The sequence below is a fragment of the Salvelinus namaycush genome, chromosome 4 (genome assembly GCF_016432855.1).
Source record: "Salvelinus namaycush isolate Seneca chromosome 4, SaNama_1.0, whole genome shotgun sequence".
Classification (NCBI taxonomy): domain Eukaryota; kingdom Metazoa; phylum Chordata; class Actinopteri; order Salmoniformes; family Salmonidae; genus Salvelinus; species Salvelinus namaycush.
In genome coordinates this window covers 26,837,725-26,855,990 of record NC_052310.1, presented here as the reverse complement: position 1 = coordinate 26,855,990, position 18,266 = coordinate 26,837,725, and the positions used below count along the sequence as shown (strand labels likewise).

At 44.6% G+C, this 18,266-nt stretch overlaps 1 protein-coding gene across 5 annotated transcripts in view; it reads left to right on the top strand.

The window, feature by feature from the left end:
- Positions 1-18,266, top strand: part of LOC120046403 (myosin-10-like) — a 61,770-nt gene that overhangs the window by 24,141 nt on the left and 19,363 nt on the right. For 2 of the 5 annotated variants that reach the window (XM_038991607.1, XM_038991605.1), the window contains exons 3-10: positions 9,504-9,531; positions 11,772-11,874; positions 12,260-12,292; positions 15,565-15,657; positions 16,060-16,123; positions 16,956-17,054; positions 17,281-17,424; positions 17,510-17,605. In XM_038991607.1, coding sequence (XP_038847535.1) covers positions 9,504-9,531; positions 11,772-11,874; positions 12,260-12,292; positions 15,565-15,657; positions 16,060-16,123; positions 16,956-17,054; positions 17,281-17,424; positions 17,510-17,605 — 660 coding nt within the window. Of the gene's footprint in view, positions 1-9,503; positions 9,532-11,771; positions 11,902-12,259; positions 12,293-14,366; positions 14,370-14,427; positions 14,446-15,564; positions 15,658-16,059; positions 16,124-16,955; positions 17,055-17,280; positions 17,425-17,509; positions 17,606-18,266 lie in introns of all 5 variants that reach the window. The other 3 variants (XM_038991609.1, XM_038991608.1, XM_038991606.1) reach the window with 3 other exon arrangements.

The following is an 18,266-nucleotide window of genomic DNA, read 5'->3' as shown; positions in this document are numbered from 1 at the left end:
GTCTCCGTTCCAACATTCATCAGGCTTGGCGAGCTCTTCATTACCACCAGGATATATGACCAGATTCCCTCCCTGAGTCATACTGTGTTGTGACTGCTTTAATGAACGGTGCATGTCAGCCTATTCCTCTGGCCCAGTCACTCCACAGTGTTAGTGTGGGTTATCATAACAGCTCAGAAGCCCAGAGGTGACAGTTACACAGAGCAGGTACAGAGAGGACTGGCCAGATCTAATTGTGTGTTTACCAGTTCACCCGTCTGAAAATGCAGGCTGGCGGGGAGTGTGTTTTGTGTGTGTGTGTGTGTGGATTGGTTATTGAGATTGGGCTAGGCTCCCTGCGTCGCAGCATTGACAATACAGCAGTGAGAAACCCCAGACATGGCAGGGACCTCACACACTCTCACACAGACACTTAGTCTTTTGTTCCTCTGGCTTTAAGTACCCCTGGAATCCATCCTGACTGCTCTATATGAGTAAACAGGCCACAGCTCTTTCTATTGCTACTGCTCTAATGACCAGTCCTAGTAGATGATCCATGCCTCTGCTCTACTATGACTGATGAGTGTCTGTGTCTGTGTACAGGGTGGGTAGGCCTGGGTAGTGCTATACCCTTAGAGTTTATGGAGAATACTGGCCATCACTCAGGATTTCTGATGTGTGCAAAGTGGTAACCATGGCTCTAGAATTAGCACTGCGTTTGTTAGGGTTTTATGACTTCTTTTAATGAAGCTAATTTAGAGAGCAGGAAGAAGGATGTGGAAAAAGAGTATTGTATCCAGTTGAAGTGGTGGTGAGGCTGTTTTCTCATACCAGCTCTCACCCTGCCTCCCCTAGTCTGTGATCATATTTCACTAACTACAGAGCCCATGAAGTCAGAATATAACCATTATTTTCTCTGCCTCTTTGACTTGTTTGAATTTGGAGTGGTCCAGCAGGAAGCGTGGAATGGAGTAGACTACAATCCATACTTGGGCTCCACTGTACTCCTACGTTTCAAGATTAGAGAGGCTTGGACATGTTTTGGGGAGTAGATGGGAATGTTGAGAGATTAGGGGGCTAGTTGAGGGAGGAGGGGAGAGGTTGAGGGGGTAAAAGGGGTGGCCTGAGGGGGGTCTGGAATGTGTGGAATGAGTAGATGAATCCGTCTTGGGAATAAATTATTAGTGGAAAATGGATCCCCAGTCTGTCTCGTGGCCCAGGGGGGAGACGAGGAGAGTGTTGTTTGTCTATGTAGCCCTAGATGTAGACCTATGTACACCTACGCAGACGACACCATTCTGTATACTTCTGGCCCTTCTTTGGACACTGTGTTAACAAACCTCCAGACGAGCTTCAATGCCATACAACTCTCCTTCCGTGGCCTCCAACTACTCTTAAATGCAAGTAAAACTAGATTCCGCACCCACCCGCCTGCCTAGCATCACTAATCTGGACGTTCTGACTTAGAATATGTGGACAACTACAAATACCTAGGTGTCTGGTTAGACTGTAAACTCTCCTTCCAGACTCACATTAAGCATCTCCAATCCAAAATTAAATCTAGAATCGGCTTCCTATTTCGCAGCAAAGCATCCTTCACTCATGCTGCAAAACATACCCTCGTAAAACTAACTATCCTACCGATCCTTGACTTCGGCGATGTCATTTACAAAATAGCCTCAAACTCTACTCAGCAAATTGGATGCAGTCTATCACAGTGCCACCCGTTTTGTCACCAAAGCCCCATATACTACCCACCACTGCAACCCTGTATGCTCTCGTTGGCTGGCCCTCGCTTCATATCTGTCGCCAAACCCACTGGCTCCAGGTCATCTTTAAGTCTTTGCTAGGTAAAGCCCCGCCTTATCTCAGCTCACTGGTCACCATAGTAGCACCCACCCGCAGCACGTGCTCCAGCAGGTATATTTCACTGGTCACCCCCAAAGCCAACTCCTCATTTGGCCGCCTTTCCTTCCAGTTCTCTGCTGCCAATGATTGGAACGAATTGCAAAAATCACTGAAGCTGGAGACTCATATCTCCCTCACTAACTGTAAGCATCAGCTGTCAGAGCAGCTTACAGATCATTGCACCTGTACATAGCCCATCTGTAAATAGCCCACCCAACTACCTCATCCCCATATTGTTATTTATTTATTTATTGCTCTTTTGCACCCAGTATCTCTACTTGCACATTCATCTTCTGCACATCTATCACTCCAGTGTTTAATTGCTAAATTGTAATTATTTCACCACTATGGCCTCTTTATTGCCTTACCTCCCTAATCTTACTTCATTTGCACACACTGTATATAGATTATTCTATTGTGTTATTAACTGTACGTTTGTTTATTCCATGTGTAACCCTGTGTTGTTTGTGTTGCACTGCTTTGCTTTATCTTGGCCAGGTCGCAGTTGTAAATGAGAACTTGTTCTCAACTGGCCTACCTGGTTAAATAAAGGTAAAATTAAAAATTAAAAAATGCGTTGTTTATGTGTGCCACCTTCCATCTCTTTCATTCCCGTAGTTGTTGTATGCTGTGTGGAGCAATAGACAACAAGGCCAAGGACATGTTTGTGTCTGCCCAACCATTATCTGAACTGTTGTATTTCGTTGGTGGGGGTATAGGTTCTCCCCTGGTTATAGTGAACTGTTCACTCTGAATTGATGGCAGGAGACTGCCAGCTTGATTGTACTGAGATCAGCCTTCCTGAGCCTTCAGAAAGGGTTTTTCAGTCGTCCACAGCTTGATGAATGTATGGACTGATTTGACCCTGTCCTCTTGTTAGGCCCAGGATAATGGTGGCTTGTATTGGGAGGAAACAAAAACTGTGCTGGAATTGCTGATTTAATCGATCAAATCAAGGACCTGTGGGTCGAAAAAAAACTTTTGTTTTATTTCTGAATAATCTGAGTAATACTTTGGCTCTGTGCCATGGCTGCAGAGGGAGAGGGAGAGAAGGACTCTGTCAGAGGAGAGAGAGAATAAGAGATGAGAGCAACAGTCAGGACAGAGGGAGAGAGATGAGCCAATAGAGTGTGAAATTGGTAGAACAATTTTCATTGGCCCCGCCCTGGGTATGTGAAACTGGTACTCTAGGAAACGGCCAGGGACAGAGCGTATATGGGCAGAACAGATGGATACAGTCAGACAGCCCTCTGTGCATGGAAACAAGAGAGACAAAGTCAATGGTTTGATCAATATGTGATGGCTGTTCAGAATGGAGGAGCTACTGGCTCACTTCACCAGGCAATGGGTTTGGATCAGTTAGTTGATTGATATGAATGTATGGAGCCAATAGATTTCTCTTTCATATGATAATATTTGGATAATATCATTATTAGCCCTATAGTGAGTATAATAACACAATGTATACTAAATGAATGATTTTGTGGTAGGTATAAAGTATCTATCCTATGTAATAAAGCTAACTTTCCCAATGCACATAATGACATTTAGCTAGCGGGCTTTCTGAGAACGTGGAGATCATATGAGCCATAGAGAATCAGGCTTTGATATGTATTACAGAATGACTTTAGCTTATTGGGTGTCTGGCTCTGTGCTCTGAGTGTGAAATGCCTTTTGATAAATGGCCCACAGACGGGTAATTGAAGTCAATATCCTCTTTATTTATTTATTTGGCTTTAGAAGAGAATTAAAGATGATAAATGACAGTTTGAATGCCTAACTCTTCATCAGTGGAGAGGGAGTAAGGCAGGTGTCAAGGAGAGAATATTAGAACAAGAGAAAACAGAGGAAGTAGGTAGAGACCAGCGTACCATTTTATATCAGTGACTGGATCGATGAATCAGTGGCTGAGGTCATCATTATCGCTGACTACCAACAATCAGCTGCCATTTTGAAAAACGCGATTGGTCTCTGATGTGAATCATATTCTGATCATGTACTGTATATCTGAGTTGATGTAGCTCGGTGTTGGGTGCTTCGATTCAAAGCGATCACAGTTACAATCAACATGATGTGGATGATAACCATCTGAGTTTCATAGAAAGTTATTCTCATGAAAACCCAGTGAAAAGCTCTGTCACAGAGAGGAAGAGTAATCAAACTTTGACCTGTGGAGCTCTGGAGTCTGGTGTGTAGTCAGGAACCTGGCCAGTTCTACTCAGCAACCATCGATCATCCCTCCTGTTTTGCTATTCTCATCAGACGCATACAAGTAGAAACAGACAGTGTGTCTCTGGGAGGGAAAAAAGAGCACCACAGGTCAGAGAAATAGGAGCGCTGAACGATATGTTCATTTATCAGTGCCAGACTGACTAGTCACCAACAGCAGTTCACACTATAGTGACATAACAAAAGGTCATGCCTATAACACCTGGTAGACATTCAGGTAGCCAGTCAGTCCTCTGATGAAAGTTGACCAACATGAACGATTTATCATTCCAACCATCATTTGAGTTTAAAGATGATCATCCGTAGAGTTATATTTGTTCCAGGGACTCATTGTTCAAATCTGTCATGAGGTCACAGTCCCAGATCTGTGGGCTTAATAAAACCATGTAAGCTCTTTATCTTCTGATCAATTATGGGCTTGGGCTGGGGAGCAATGTACCCATGACGCAGGGTCCAGCAGTGACAGCTGCCCTCGTGGCTGTCCAGTCTGTTAGTCAGAGGGACATGGGGCTGGTAAGGTAAACACAGTGACCTTAAAGGGTATCCAATGGTGACCTTCAGTGTGGCTGAGTCACCCCCAGGCCTCCACAGGCCCCCTCACACTGACAACACCTCATACCATGGGCCACCAGGGTGAGTCTGAATGGAGCTGAGGCACAATGAGCTTTTAGGGAGTGAGCACAGAGCTACGACAGAGACACAGAGAGGGAGGGGGTTGCTATAGGACCAGACTTGTAACCAACACATACAAGCTCGTGTCCCTCTGATCCCTTCTGAGAGTGCTCTGACTGTTTCATCTATAACCATCCACTGTGGCTGTCATGATGGCAGTTTTCACCGTTTGCGACATGCCTTTTCTCTTTTAAAACTTGCAGTGGATTCATGAGCTATTCATGATGCACATGCACACAAAGAATCGGTGTGTCCTCACTTCACCCCTCTCCCACTCTCTCCCTGGCTCAAAGCGTCGTCCCCAGGGTGGGTAGATTTAGGGGCGTCAGGCAGGCTGCTGGTTCAGCAGACAGTGGATACGCTCTGCTGGCGACAGAGACCACTCACAGCGTGGTTGTTTGTAATGCCGGGGCTACACAGACATAAAGTTGGCTTGTCACATTCAAATATCAGTGTAACCTACAGCAGCGGGGCTGTGAAATCAAACCCATTCAGAGATTGGGGAGCACAGCAATACTGGTTAGATATAGATGGAGGTGGTAAGAGGTGTTGGTATTAGTGGAGGGGTCATTCCTCCCAGTGATATTGATGTTTAGGAATTCAAGGTACAGTTGAAGTCGGAAGTTTACATACACCTTAGCCAAATACATTTAAACTCAGTTTTTCACAATTCCAGACATTTAATCCTAGTAAAAATTCCCTGTCTTAGGTCAGTTAGAATCACCACTTTATTTTAAGAATGTGAAATGTCAGAATAATAGTAGAGAGTGATTTATTTCAGCTTTTATTTCTTTCATCACATTCCCAGTGGGTCAGAAGTTTACATACACACTCAATTAGTATTTGGTAGCATTGCCTTTAAATTGTTAAACTTAGGTCAAACGTTTCGGGTAGCCTTCCACAATAGGTTGGGTGAATTTTGGCCCATTCCTCCTGACAGAGCTGGTGTAACTGAGTCAGGTTTGTAGGCCTCCTTGCTCACACACGCTTTTTCAGTTCTGCCCACAAATTTTCTATAGGATTGAGGTCAGGGCTTTGTGATGGCCACTCCAATACCTTGACTTTGTTGTCCTTAAGCATTTTGCCACAACTTTGGAAGTATGCTTGTGGTCATTGTCCATATGGAAGACCCATTTGCGACCAAGCTTTAACTCCCTGATGTCACGGCTGTTGAAAGGAGAGGACCAAGGTGCAGCGTGCCTTGGTCTACATTTTCTGTTTATTTTAGAAATGACGCCGACAAAACAATAAACAATACAAAACAAACCGTGAAGCTCAAAGGCTATGTGCCCTAAACAAAGTCAACTTCCCACCAAGAACGGTGGGGGAAAAAGCTACCTAAGTATGGTTCCCAATCAGAGACAACGATAGACAGCTGTCCCTGATTGAGAACCATACCCGGCCAAAACATAGAAATAGAAAATCATAGAAACACAAAACATAGAATGCCCACCCCAACTCACGCCCTGACCAAACCAAAATAGAGACATAAAAAGGATCTCTAAGGTCAGGGCGTGACATCTGACTGATGTCTTGAGATGTTTCTTCAATATATCCACATAATTTTCCACCCTCATGATGCCATCTATTTTGTGAAGTGCACCAGTCCCTCCTGCAGCAAAGCACCCCCACAACATGATACTGCCACCCCTGTGCTTCACGGTTGGGATGGTGTTCTTCGGCTTGCAAGCCTCCCCCTTTTCCCTCCAAACATAACAATGGTCATTATGGCCAAACAGTTCTATTTGTTTCATCAGACCAGAGGACATTTCTCCAAAAAGTATGATCTTTGTCTCCATGTGCAGTTGCAAACCGTAGTCTGTCTTTTTTATGGCAGTTTTGGAACAGTGGCTTCTTCCTTGCTGAGCGACCTTTCAGGTTATGTCGATATAGGACTTGTTTTACTGTGGATATAGATACGTTTGTACCTGTTTCCTCCAGCATCTTCACAAGGTCCTTTGCTGTTGTACTGGGATTGATTTGCACTTTTCGCACCAAAGTACATTCATCTCTAGGAGACAGAATGCGTCTCCTTCCTGAGCGGTATGGCGGCTGCGTGGTCCCATGGTGTTTATACTTGCGTACTATTGTTTGTACAGATGAACGTGGTACCTTCAGGCATTTGGAAATTGCTTCCAAGGATGAACTAGACTTGTGGAGGTCTACAATTATTTTTCTGAAGTCTTGGCTGATTTCTTTTGATTTTCCCATGATGTCAAGCAAAGAGGCAATGAGTTTGAAGGTAGGCCTTGAAATACATCCACAGGTACACCTCCAATAGACTCAAATGATGTCAATTAGCCTTTCAGAAGCTTCTAAAGCCATGACATCATTTTCTGGAATTTTCCAAGCTGTTTAAAGGCACAGTCAACTTAGTGTATGTACTTCTGACCCACTGGACTTGTGATACAGTGAATTATAAGTGAAATAATCTGTCTGTAAACAATTGTTGGAGAAATGACTTGTGTCATGCACAAAGTAGATGTCCTAACCGACTTGCCAAAACTATAGTTTGTTAAAAATACATTTGTGGAGTGGTTGAAAAACAAGTTTTAATGACTCCAACCTAAGTGTATGTAAACTTCTGACTGTACGTTTGGAGGATTTCCACAGGAAATTAAACAACCTCTGTATCATAACTCAAGGCGAGACCCAGATGTAGACACAGGAGGCAGATGGTTGGAGTTTTAGATGTTTAATAATCAAAAAGGAGTAGGCAAGAGAATGATCGTGGACAGGCAAAAGGTCAAAACCAGATCAGAGTCCAGGAGGTACAGAGAGGCAGGCAGGCTCGAGGTCAAGGCAGGCAGAATGGTCAGGTAGGCGGGTACAGAGTCCAGAAACAGGCAAAGAACAAAACCGGGAGGACTAGAAGAAGGAGAAATAGCAAAAGCAGGAGAACGGGAAAAACCGCTGGTTGACTTGGACATACAAGATGAACTGGCACAGAGAGACAGTAAACACAGGGATAAATACACTGGGGAAAACAAGCGACACCTGGAGGGAGTGGAGACAATAACGAGGACAGGTGAAACAGATCAGGGTGTGACACTGTCTATCTTCCACAGGAATGTCGAGGACTCCGTCCTTACAGCGTCAGAATGTTGTCTGCATTTTAGGAGAAAAGGTTATCCAAACACAGAGGTGCCTCAGTGGCTATAATGTTTGTCCACATTACAAGATGTTTCCATCTGAACTCAAATAGCTTTCTACCCAGAGACCCTCATTGTGTTGACTCTGTGTGTTACATCCCTCCGGATGATATACCTTCTGGTGTCACTGTGTCATGTCAGCTATGTCACCTATCCCCAAATAACTTTGTGATTTAATTTCCCATACATTCAAGGGTTGAGAGAGTGCCTGTCACATCATTCCGACAGGTGCTGTTCCATTACATTTTTGGGGCTGATAGCCACTCAGATAAACTGGCATGCCTCCACAACACCCACTAAAGAGATTCATCAGATTCAATCTATAGAGTTGAGTTACTGTGTGTCCAGTCCACAGAGCATGTTCTTGTTAGAGGAGATGGTGAATAGATGCTGAGTCATGAGTGGGCTGAGGGGGTGAATAATGAGAGGCAGAAGGAGAATCATGAGGACAGCAGCTGCAGCAGGTATTTCTCTGGCAGAGCACTGATCTATCTACCATCTGTCTCTATCTATGCTTCTAACCAGGGGTGTCCGACCCTGTTCCTGGAGAGCTACCCTCCTGTAGGTTTTTACTCCAACCTCAGTTGTAACCTCGCTGTTTCAGCTTATCAACCAGGTAATTATTAGAATCAGGTGCGCTTGATTAGGGTTGGAGCAAAAACCTAGACGCTGGCTCTCCAGGAACAGGGTTGGAACAGGGCCTTTGGTCTAATGCTTTAATTTTTCATCATTTATGCCCGCTGAATTCATATTCATTAATAAATAGGCCTGTTTAATTTTGTCTGGCTTGCCGTTCCAAATTAAATGGAATATTGATTTAATTTAGTAGCCCCCAATTGTAGCTAGCTAGGGATCTTATCATACCACCGTCGGCAGAATAAAAGGTTATGGAAACATTATTATGCACTAGTTTCAGAGCACCTGTATACACTCAGTGATATCCAGCTACATCTGAGACTCCGTTGCTTGTGTTTACTGGGTTAAACACTTGCCTTGCAGCGTGGAGGAAGACGCTTGCCAAATTGGCGGCTTTCATCTGGGAATTTCCTGTAACTGGGTGTTCAACTTTAGTAGTTCTGTCGTATTGAATATCTTGTTTTTCAATATATGGATGAAATTGGGGCATGATTTGATAATATCAAACACCTCCTCAAACACAGAGCCAGGGTGTCAGAGCAGTCCTCTGTGGATCCTAGGATTTGTAGTCTACATGGCTGCCGTCAGAGTTTAGGACTAGGCATGTCCAATCTGCTATGGATCTAAATCTCGTTTGAAATGAAAGACGTGTTTAGATCTGACCCTGACACAGCGTGACTGTCTCTCATACAGCTAGAGTCTTTATGAATGGGCTGTAAGGCTGATCTGATCACAGTCCTCATTGTCTGCTGGGGCAGAGCAGGATCCCACTGTTACTGCAGGCCAGGGGACTCCTGTTGACACAAACACTTTATGGGGGGTGTTCCTTTCTTGTCTGGATGTCATGAAATTGTGTGTGTGTGTGTGCACATGATCTGTAGTGGAATAGGCTGATTCTGACTCTGTCTTTTTGTTTTTTCCCCACAGATCGTGAAGACCAATCAATCCTTTGCACGTGAGTATCCTACTACTCTGTTGGGATCATTTTTCTTGACATCCTTTTCACTCACATTTCAGTGAAACGTTTTACATTATTGAAAACAGCTTGCTTTTCAAATCAAATCAAATTGTATTTGTCACATGCGCCGAATACAACAGGTGTAGACCTTACTTTACCGTACCGAGCCCTTAACCAACAATGCAGTTCAAGAAATAGAGTAAAGACAATATTTCCTCAATAAAGTAAAGTATACAATAAAAAGTAACACAATAAGATTACATAACAATAACGAGGCTATAATACAGGGGGTACCGGTACCGAGTCAATGTGCAGGGGCACAGGTTAGTCGAGGTAATCAAATAGGGGTAATGACATTGACTAAATTTAACATATCAAAAAATGTGTTATGTGTATGTTTCAGTGTTCAACGTCAGAGGTGTATTATCAGCCCAATCCTTTATCTAAACTGCATTATGCTAATGCCCCTGATGACGCCTGAGGATGTTCTCAGAGGCCTCTGCTCTTCTCCGTCAGTATGCTAGCTGTCCTGCTCCTGAAACATTACCTCATTAAACTGCCCAGTAAGGTAACAGATCGCCTCAGCCTGCCAAGTCCTGCTCTGACACCATCTCTCAAAGAGGACTCAGAGGGTAGAGGTTGTTTTTTTAAGGTGGGCCGATTCCAGAAGAGACTCAGCAGCTTTATGAGCTGGAAAAGTAACCTGTCTGGCGCTGAGACTGATGTGGCTGCACCTTAAGTAGGATCGCAGTGACGTACCCCCTCTTGTCCTTGAGTTCACTTTTGGAGATTTCCTCCATGCAGAGCAGCATTAGCATCTGTTAGTTGGTCAGAATGGAGTTATACTGACGTGATTAGCAAGGTCCTGCCATCCTGCTGGTTTTCAATTATGGACTATATCTAAAACAGCTTTATGATGTAGTTATGGAACTAAGTTGGCCTTTGAGAAACTTTATGCAGAGTAGAGGGAGTTATGAGTGTGGTTTGGTACACAGTCTTCAAACAATTACACCCCCTGTTGGCTAGGATGCTACCTGCCGAGTGCTTGAGTGCTATATGCCAATGATCTCATTTAGACCCTCCCATTATCACAGAAATAAGCACACCAATCTTACACCATCTTATAAAGCTGTCATGTCTGATCAGAAACCTACTCTGTTGTACTATCTGATAGAGAATCCAGTCTCCTTGTCATTGAAAACCAGTGAGAACTGGTTTACATGCCAGTCCACATGATGAGTAAGTAATTTGGTTTACAGAACAGGAAGTGATCCACTGGGCCACAGACCTGTGGAATCTCTCACCTTAAGAGTGTGACACACTGATGCAAGAGTCACAGGCCTCACACACTGATGTCCTGGCTACCTTGTGCTTGAACAAGAAGAGTGACTAATACAGAAAGTCAGTCTGCTTGGAATGAAGAAAAGTATGTCCCATGCCCAAATCTGATGTTGTCATTTCAACCTAAAACATCTCACTGTTCTCACAATTGTAATGTGACATCAAATTAATCTGAAATGGCATTTGATTAACATATATTACACTATACCCCCACACCACACATATACAAAGTGTAGAGGAGGAGACTCGCATTGAGTTGCACTCTGGCCATTTATCCATTAAGCCAGCATTCTCTGTAGAGAGCTAATAGCTGGCTATGGTAAAGCCACGGGTGTGTGGCTGTGTGCTGGGTCTGGAGGGGAGTGAGAGTTGGGTCCTGGCGGAGCTGTGGACGTCCCTGTCATTAGAGCCGGGCCAAAAGCAGAGCCTAGAAACCCTGGAGACCTGCCCACCCAACCACAGGACCCTGGAGTTAAAATCAGACAGAGCAGAGCAGGCAAAACAAACAACAGTATCAGACTCTCTCTAGTCTATAGTATGTCCCAGGGCTGAGCAGAGCCATCCCATCCCAGCCTATGGGCTGGGCTGGGTCGTTTATGTGTTTTGACTGTATTTGGTTGAGATTATATGTGGAAGCCTTCCAGGAAGCTTGGCTCTGTCTGGCATCTAAAGGCACAGTTATAACAGTAGACAAAGGGTTATATAAGTATTTGCTGGAAGTGTTCAACAGTGCTGAAATGTTATTTATTTTATGAGGCCTGCTTGGTAGTAGATTAGACCAGTTTCTTTGCTCTCCCTCATCCCTCCACTCCCCCCTCCTCTCTCTCTCCCCATCCTCTCTTCCTCCTCTGTTTAATCTTATATGTATTGGTCCTGTCTGTCTCCTCCTCACACAGAGGCGAGTCGGGTGCCGGCAAGACAGAAAACACCAAAAAGGTCATCCAGTACCTGGCCCACGTCGCCTCGTCACACAAAGGACGCAAAGACCACAACATTCCTGTGAGTGTTTCCATTCCCTCCTTCCCTGTTCCCTTACTGAACTCCTCCTGTTAAACCCTCCAATGTGTCCATGCTGGACCCAAAGGCAGAGGCTTTACCACAGTGTGTACTCAACTGACTTCTAAACAATGTGTTCTAGTTTAATGGCCCCTGATGCTAATGGCTAACGCAGCTCCTCTAATAGAGTCTAATCAGCTTGTTGTAGTGTACCACCTTAACCTGAACGGTCTCAGCTCTAGCTCTGTGGTGCTCAGTGCCATTCTGTCAGAGCCAAATGTTAGCAGGATAATGTTAGCCACCAGTAGATTCACTGCTTATGGCTTGTGTTTGACATAAGCACCTCCAGGTCTAACCCTTCCCTTTGTTTATTACCTGAAACAAACAGCCCGAATCCCCTAAAGCGTTGAACAAGCTCCAGGCAAGTGTTTCCCCACTTTCTAAAACAGTTGTGCTCAGTTTGGATGTTTTTGCATGCCCTTCCGAATTCAAACTGTACTGTCTTTTCCCATGAACTTCTCTCTGCTGGCTACAGTATATGTGGTATTTGTTTGTGCTGGCAAAACGTTTAAGTCTGCTATCAAACCGACAGACTTGTATTATATCATGTTTTATCAGTTGTTTTAGGTTTATTTTAAGGAAATGCCCAACAGTGTCAACATACAGTAAGCCTTAAAAAGTGAAACAAATATTTTGTCATTTGAAACACAGTGGCTGTTCATTTTCAGTGACCTTAGAACAACAACTAACCCCATATGCATGTGCTGTTTGTGGTTTGGTTCCAGTCATATTTATCTTTGTCATTCCCACTTTGAATGTCCATGGCAATGAGAGGATTTGGTGTGAACTGTAAAATCACATCAGACTGTGGCTCTCCAAACCCTCTGCCACAACAACCCTCTAATATCTCAACCATTCTCCTTTATTCATGCTAGCTTTTCATTTGATTAGCATTTGATTAGCCTTTGGCATAACTTCCTTTCATGCACGGTTAATGCCCACGGCCACACTAATACTGTTTGTGTCCATAATAACACCTGACTACTCATTCACACACACTGGATTCCTGTCCTACAGTACAGTCTGATAGTAGCTGTTGCTTTTGATTGTTCCTAATCAATAAGCACATGGTGGGTCAGTGATGTGGGAATGCTGTGACCTTCCTATCTCCATCGCGATCCTCACCTGGACATCTTGGGGAATGAAATGAAGCTACTATTGTCTCTCTGCTGCATAACATGGGCATGCTTCAGTAACAATGGAGGCTCACCTGGGACTAATACACCGCGCAGAATGTTTCAGCTTGATTCATGATCCACTGTTCCCCCACAGAGACTTCTAACATTACAGCATTCTTTCCAACTGAATACTCCACTGTGGATACTTCTGAGTGTAAATTAGATATTTACTGGCCCTCATTGTTCCCCTACTCAGTTTGCCCAGGAGCATTTATTTTCCCCCAAAACCTTTTTTTCTCCCCTCAGTAAAGCTATGCTTTGCTGAAGCAGATGCTGCTACGATTAAACACCCCCCCCCAAAAAGTTACACTCACCCAGGTTGTGTATATGTACTACACAGTGTTGATGTGTGGCGTTATCCTGGCTGTAACTCTGTACCTGGGTCCCTGTGGCAGAATACACCAGTCCACTACAGCCCACTGCCCTCCCACACCACGCTGCCTCTGTGTCCAGTTAGGATCCCTATGAGCACGGGCCAGAGGAATGTGGAGCGAGGGGATGATGGGAGGGAGGAGAGGGGAGGCTGGGGGCCAAGTAGCAGCTCTGATAGAAGAGTGGGCCCCAGACACCCAGTAGCCAGGAACTTGGGGCTTTTTCAGTGGGGCAGAGCAGTGGAAGTATTGCATCGCTCTGATCCAATGTGTGTGCATTAGGGAGGTAGGGAGGTATTGTGCAGTGTAGTAGGTAAAGGATAAGAGTGGGAGTGAAAATGTACACATGGCCCCTCCCTAGCGTCCAGCCATCAGGAGAGAGAGGTTTGACTGGAGCAGCTCTCTGACTCTGATCCAGACAGTGGGAGGAGGAACTCAATACCCCCATGTGATCTGTACAGTTCAGATCTGATTTCCACCCTGAGTTGAGCTCCTGAAAGAGAAATAGTCCTCACGTTCTGCCCCGCCAGGCACCCCGCCTCCAGTCTCATTCCACTGGAAATTATATATGTGGAGTCATTGGGGCTAATTAAACACAAGCTACCCCGGTGATGCTCCCTTCTCTTACATTGACATGTTTAACTATTCAGAAAACATTTTGGCAAGAATGTGTCTTGTCTGGAACCAGGGGTTTAGTGTATGTATGCTCTGTAGTGCATTTCTCAAACTCTAGAAACCTGAGTTATAGGATGTGCTTCAGGGTTGGCTGGGACACATCTACACGGTAGAGGCTGCAGTATGTTTAAGTGGGCCAGACCCCAGTCCTTCTGGCAGCAGCCCTACTTCTCTCTGCACCACTCTCTCACTCACCCGTATGTAGGCTGAGCCTGTCCCACATATCTGTGGTGGGGCTGGGCAGCGCTACCCCCCAACCTTTAAAATCACAGAAAACTCTGGCCCACCAGGTCAACAAAAACCAGGCCCCAGTGTCCCATCCCCGAAGAGAAACCAGGGCGGTACAGGCTGGCTGGTTGCAGTGCTATTTCTGTTGTGCCCACAGAGCCAGCGCCCTGGTTAGAGCGGGTAAAGTGGGCGAGGTGCGTGGTGGTGGAATGCCCCCACCGCTCGAGGATTTGGGAAGTAGCCACCGCCCCGTCACAGCAGTGCCTCCTGGAAGTGGAGGGTGCATGTGAGCATCGTCACAACCACAGGAATGTTCTCACCACCCCAAATGTCTCACTTTAGTTACTGCAGGCAGTACTGCTTTTGACCCTCTGTCCTCTCTGTTTGTGGTGAAGAAGTAGACTAGTGGCCTCTCAAACCCTGTGAGACAGTTGGCTATGCCCTGTGGTTGGCTATGTCCTGTGGTTGGCTATGCCCTGTGGTTGGCTATGCCCTCCAACCTGTGATGGACATGACCAGCAAATAAACAGCATATAAACCTCTGTCTACATGATTCATATAGTAGGCTTGTATTCGCTCTGCTCAATAGCTTGAATTGATCAGTTGGTGTATATTTGGACATAATATTATTAAACTGTATATTATTATAAACTGAATAATATTTAGTCCCAGATGTTAATATGAGCATAACACGACCGCCACATCTGATTTAAGAGCATTATGATCAGGCCCTTTGAGGAGGATTCTAGTGCTGCACCATTTTGTGTTCAGTCAAACAAAAAGTATTTTTTCTCTCCAAAGACTGGTATTGATATTTAGGAATGCTTTATTAAAGAAAGTCTCAGTCAAGACTGCACAGAATTTTCGGCTTTGCAGATGAGCAGAACCATATGGTTTACATTTAGTGTTTCTCAACATTGTATGAAATAATTGGGTACAATGTCATCTTACTGACATCATACTTTTAATGGGTTATTCATTCAGTAGAAATATAGCAGATGCCTACTGCATAACAGAGGTTCCATTCTCACACTCTTAACTTCCCATGTCCACCCTGTGGTGAAAGCAAAGGCACTTGTCCATACCGATTTAATACATCTTTCATTAGCGGTTCATGGCTGGTTTAGGTGGTGGTGGTATTAACTGGCTCTGTATCACTCAGTTTCTCCCTCACTTTACAGGGCGAGCTGGAACGGCAGCTTCTGCAAGCCAACCCCATCCTTGAATCCTTTGGCAATGCCAAGACGGTGAAAAACGACAACTCGTCACGTTTCGTAAGTTTAAAAAGCTACACTTGGATACAAATAGTCTTGAATGTGATAGCTGTACTGTATGTTTTATGTACACATTTGTAGACGGTCTATAAACAGTCCCTCTGTGTAAATAGGCATTGTAGGACCTGGCTCTCCAGAATACAGTGAAAAAGTGTGTGAAGGAGAACACTGTCTGCTAAAGAGCACGGAAATGTGCTTTCCATGTTCCATAATCCTGGCATGCATACACACACACACACAGTGTATCCCCACTTCCGACCAGACCTGACATTATACGTCACTGATGTCTGCAGAAGTGATACTGTTGACTCAGTGGGGACTGTGTTTTGGGCTCACAGAGGCCTACAATGTCACACAATGTTTAGAACTGCTGCCTTACACATTTTGTATCCTTCCCTACAGGGCAAGTTCATCAGAGTCAACTTTGACGTGACCGGCTACATTGTTGGGGCCAACATCGAGACCTGTATCCTCAGAGATGGGAGACTGGGAAGTGAAGGGGGAGGGGATGTAGGAGTCTGCAGATGTACATGCATAGTCGTGGTTTGGCTCAAGGGGCTCTGGGATTTGTGCCACACTTCAATGCAGAGTGCTCACCAGATAGTGGATAGACTTAGGTTCTTAGAGCTAGATATATTCATACACAGCCTTTGTTTATTCATGTTTAGGTTGACTTTGGAGAATACTGGTTTTCGTTTTCTAAGATTGAATTATATCTGGTCGTTATGCTTGTGAGAAATGTCAAATTTGTGTCCCTCAAGAATAGCATGTTGTGCAAGATTTGGCGTTGCAGAAAGTATGATTTATAAAGCAGTGTGATTTGTGCTATACAGGCATTCCTCTTTCTGAGATGGTGGTAGTCAAGGTTTCTGGAAACACTGACTAAATAGCAACCCACTCGGTGGGTATTTCAGTCTCCTGTAAAAACTAAGGTCCAGTGATGTGCACAGTTGAGCTCTTGCCTGAAGTCCAAAATGGTCGCTCTTTAGACAAAACATCCTGTACTCAGACACAAGTGACCAGAAACACATGACTTTACCGTTTTAGGGCCAGCAAATTATGCCCAGTATCTCTAGATTGGGATCGCATTTAATATATTAAAGTCTATTGAGATTGGCGTTAACAGAAATAAACACATTATTTTACAGTATATCATACGAGTATAGCAAGAAGCAGCAATTCATACCAATCCATTGTATGTTTGAGAAGATTCTGCTAGGCATGGCACAATAACCAGTAAGCCATTTACCAGCACAGGAATAATGGCATTGCTCCTTTGGACCTTGACTCCCTACCAGACCTGCTGGAGAAGTCCAGGGCCGTTCGCCAGGCCAAAGACGAGAGGACCTTCCATGTCTTCTACCAGCTTCTGGCAGGAGCCGGGGAGCACCTCAAAAGTCAGTATCTTATACCCCATTCCAATTATAATGGTTGTCAGTAGTGTCTCCTGCAAGAAGAATCACAACTATGTCTATTCTTTTCAGTTTTTCAGTGTTCTGTGCCAGAAATGGCTCGTTCAATACTTTATATACCATTTCATTATTTATCCTCATGTTATAAGTCTTGGCTGTTCTGTTATACTACTGGTTTTTGATTTGTCTCCCCCTACTCCTCTCCTCTCAGCTGACCTGCTCCTGGAGGGCTTCAAAAACTACCGCTTCCTGTCCAACGGCAACATTACCATCCCTGGCCAGCAGGACAAGGACAACTTCCAGGAGACCATGGATGCCATGCACATCATGAGCTTCTCCCATGAGGAGATCGTATGTGAGTACACACACGCTAGACCATACATGTAGTATCAATGTCTTTCCTTGCCTCTTGTCTGATTCCCTCTCCCTTGTGGTTTCAGGCATGCTGAAGGTGGTGTCTGCAGTACTACAGTTTGGTAACGTTGTCTTCAAGAAGGAGAGGAACACAGACCAGGCCTCCATGCCTGAGAACACAGGTAATGCTATACCCTCAGAGGCCATACTTAATCCAACCAACACTCCAGGACTTTGAAATCATCCAGCTTAAGTTTGACCATTTCTCACCACACAGCTGAAAATACATTGTCCCAGTTTACAGTGAGCTTACTCTCTGGGCTGCAAGTCTTCAACATTGATCATCCTCCCACAATATGCTGCTCAGTCTCAAAAACAGTCCACTCACTTGGTCCACATAACTTACTGCAGAACAGCTTCATTAACATTCTGCTGTAATCAGTATTGGGTCTTAGTGTGAGTCAGCTGGAATCACAACACTAGCAGAGTAGAGTCATCCTTCACCGTTGTGGCTGAGACAAGGATAGCAAAGCGTCAGCAGCTCCAGATGTCTGTCCTTAGTACAGTATGAAGTCTGGCAGCACAGAGACACTTCACTGAACAGAGGTCAGATTCCTCAGAACTCCTGCAGTGAGAGTGTGGCTGGAGCTCTTTGTCCGGTTTTTGTTAATATAAAGACATATGTTATACCCCGGGGCTTATGCTGCGTGTCTGTATTTTACTTCAGAAGGAGATGGCTAGTAGGAATAAATGTGTAATTTTTCATTTCTTTCTGGCACGTTGCTCTGCATTAATGGTCAGTTTATAACGGTAAGCCATGAGGTTTGGTTGTCATTAGGGAAA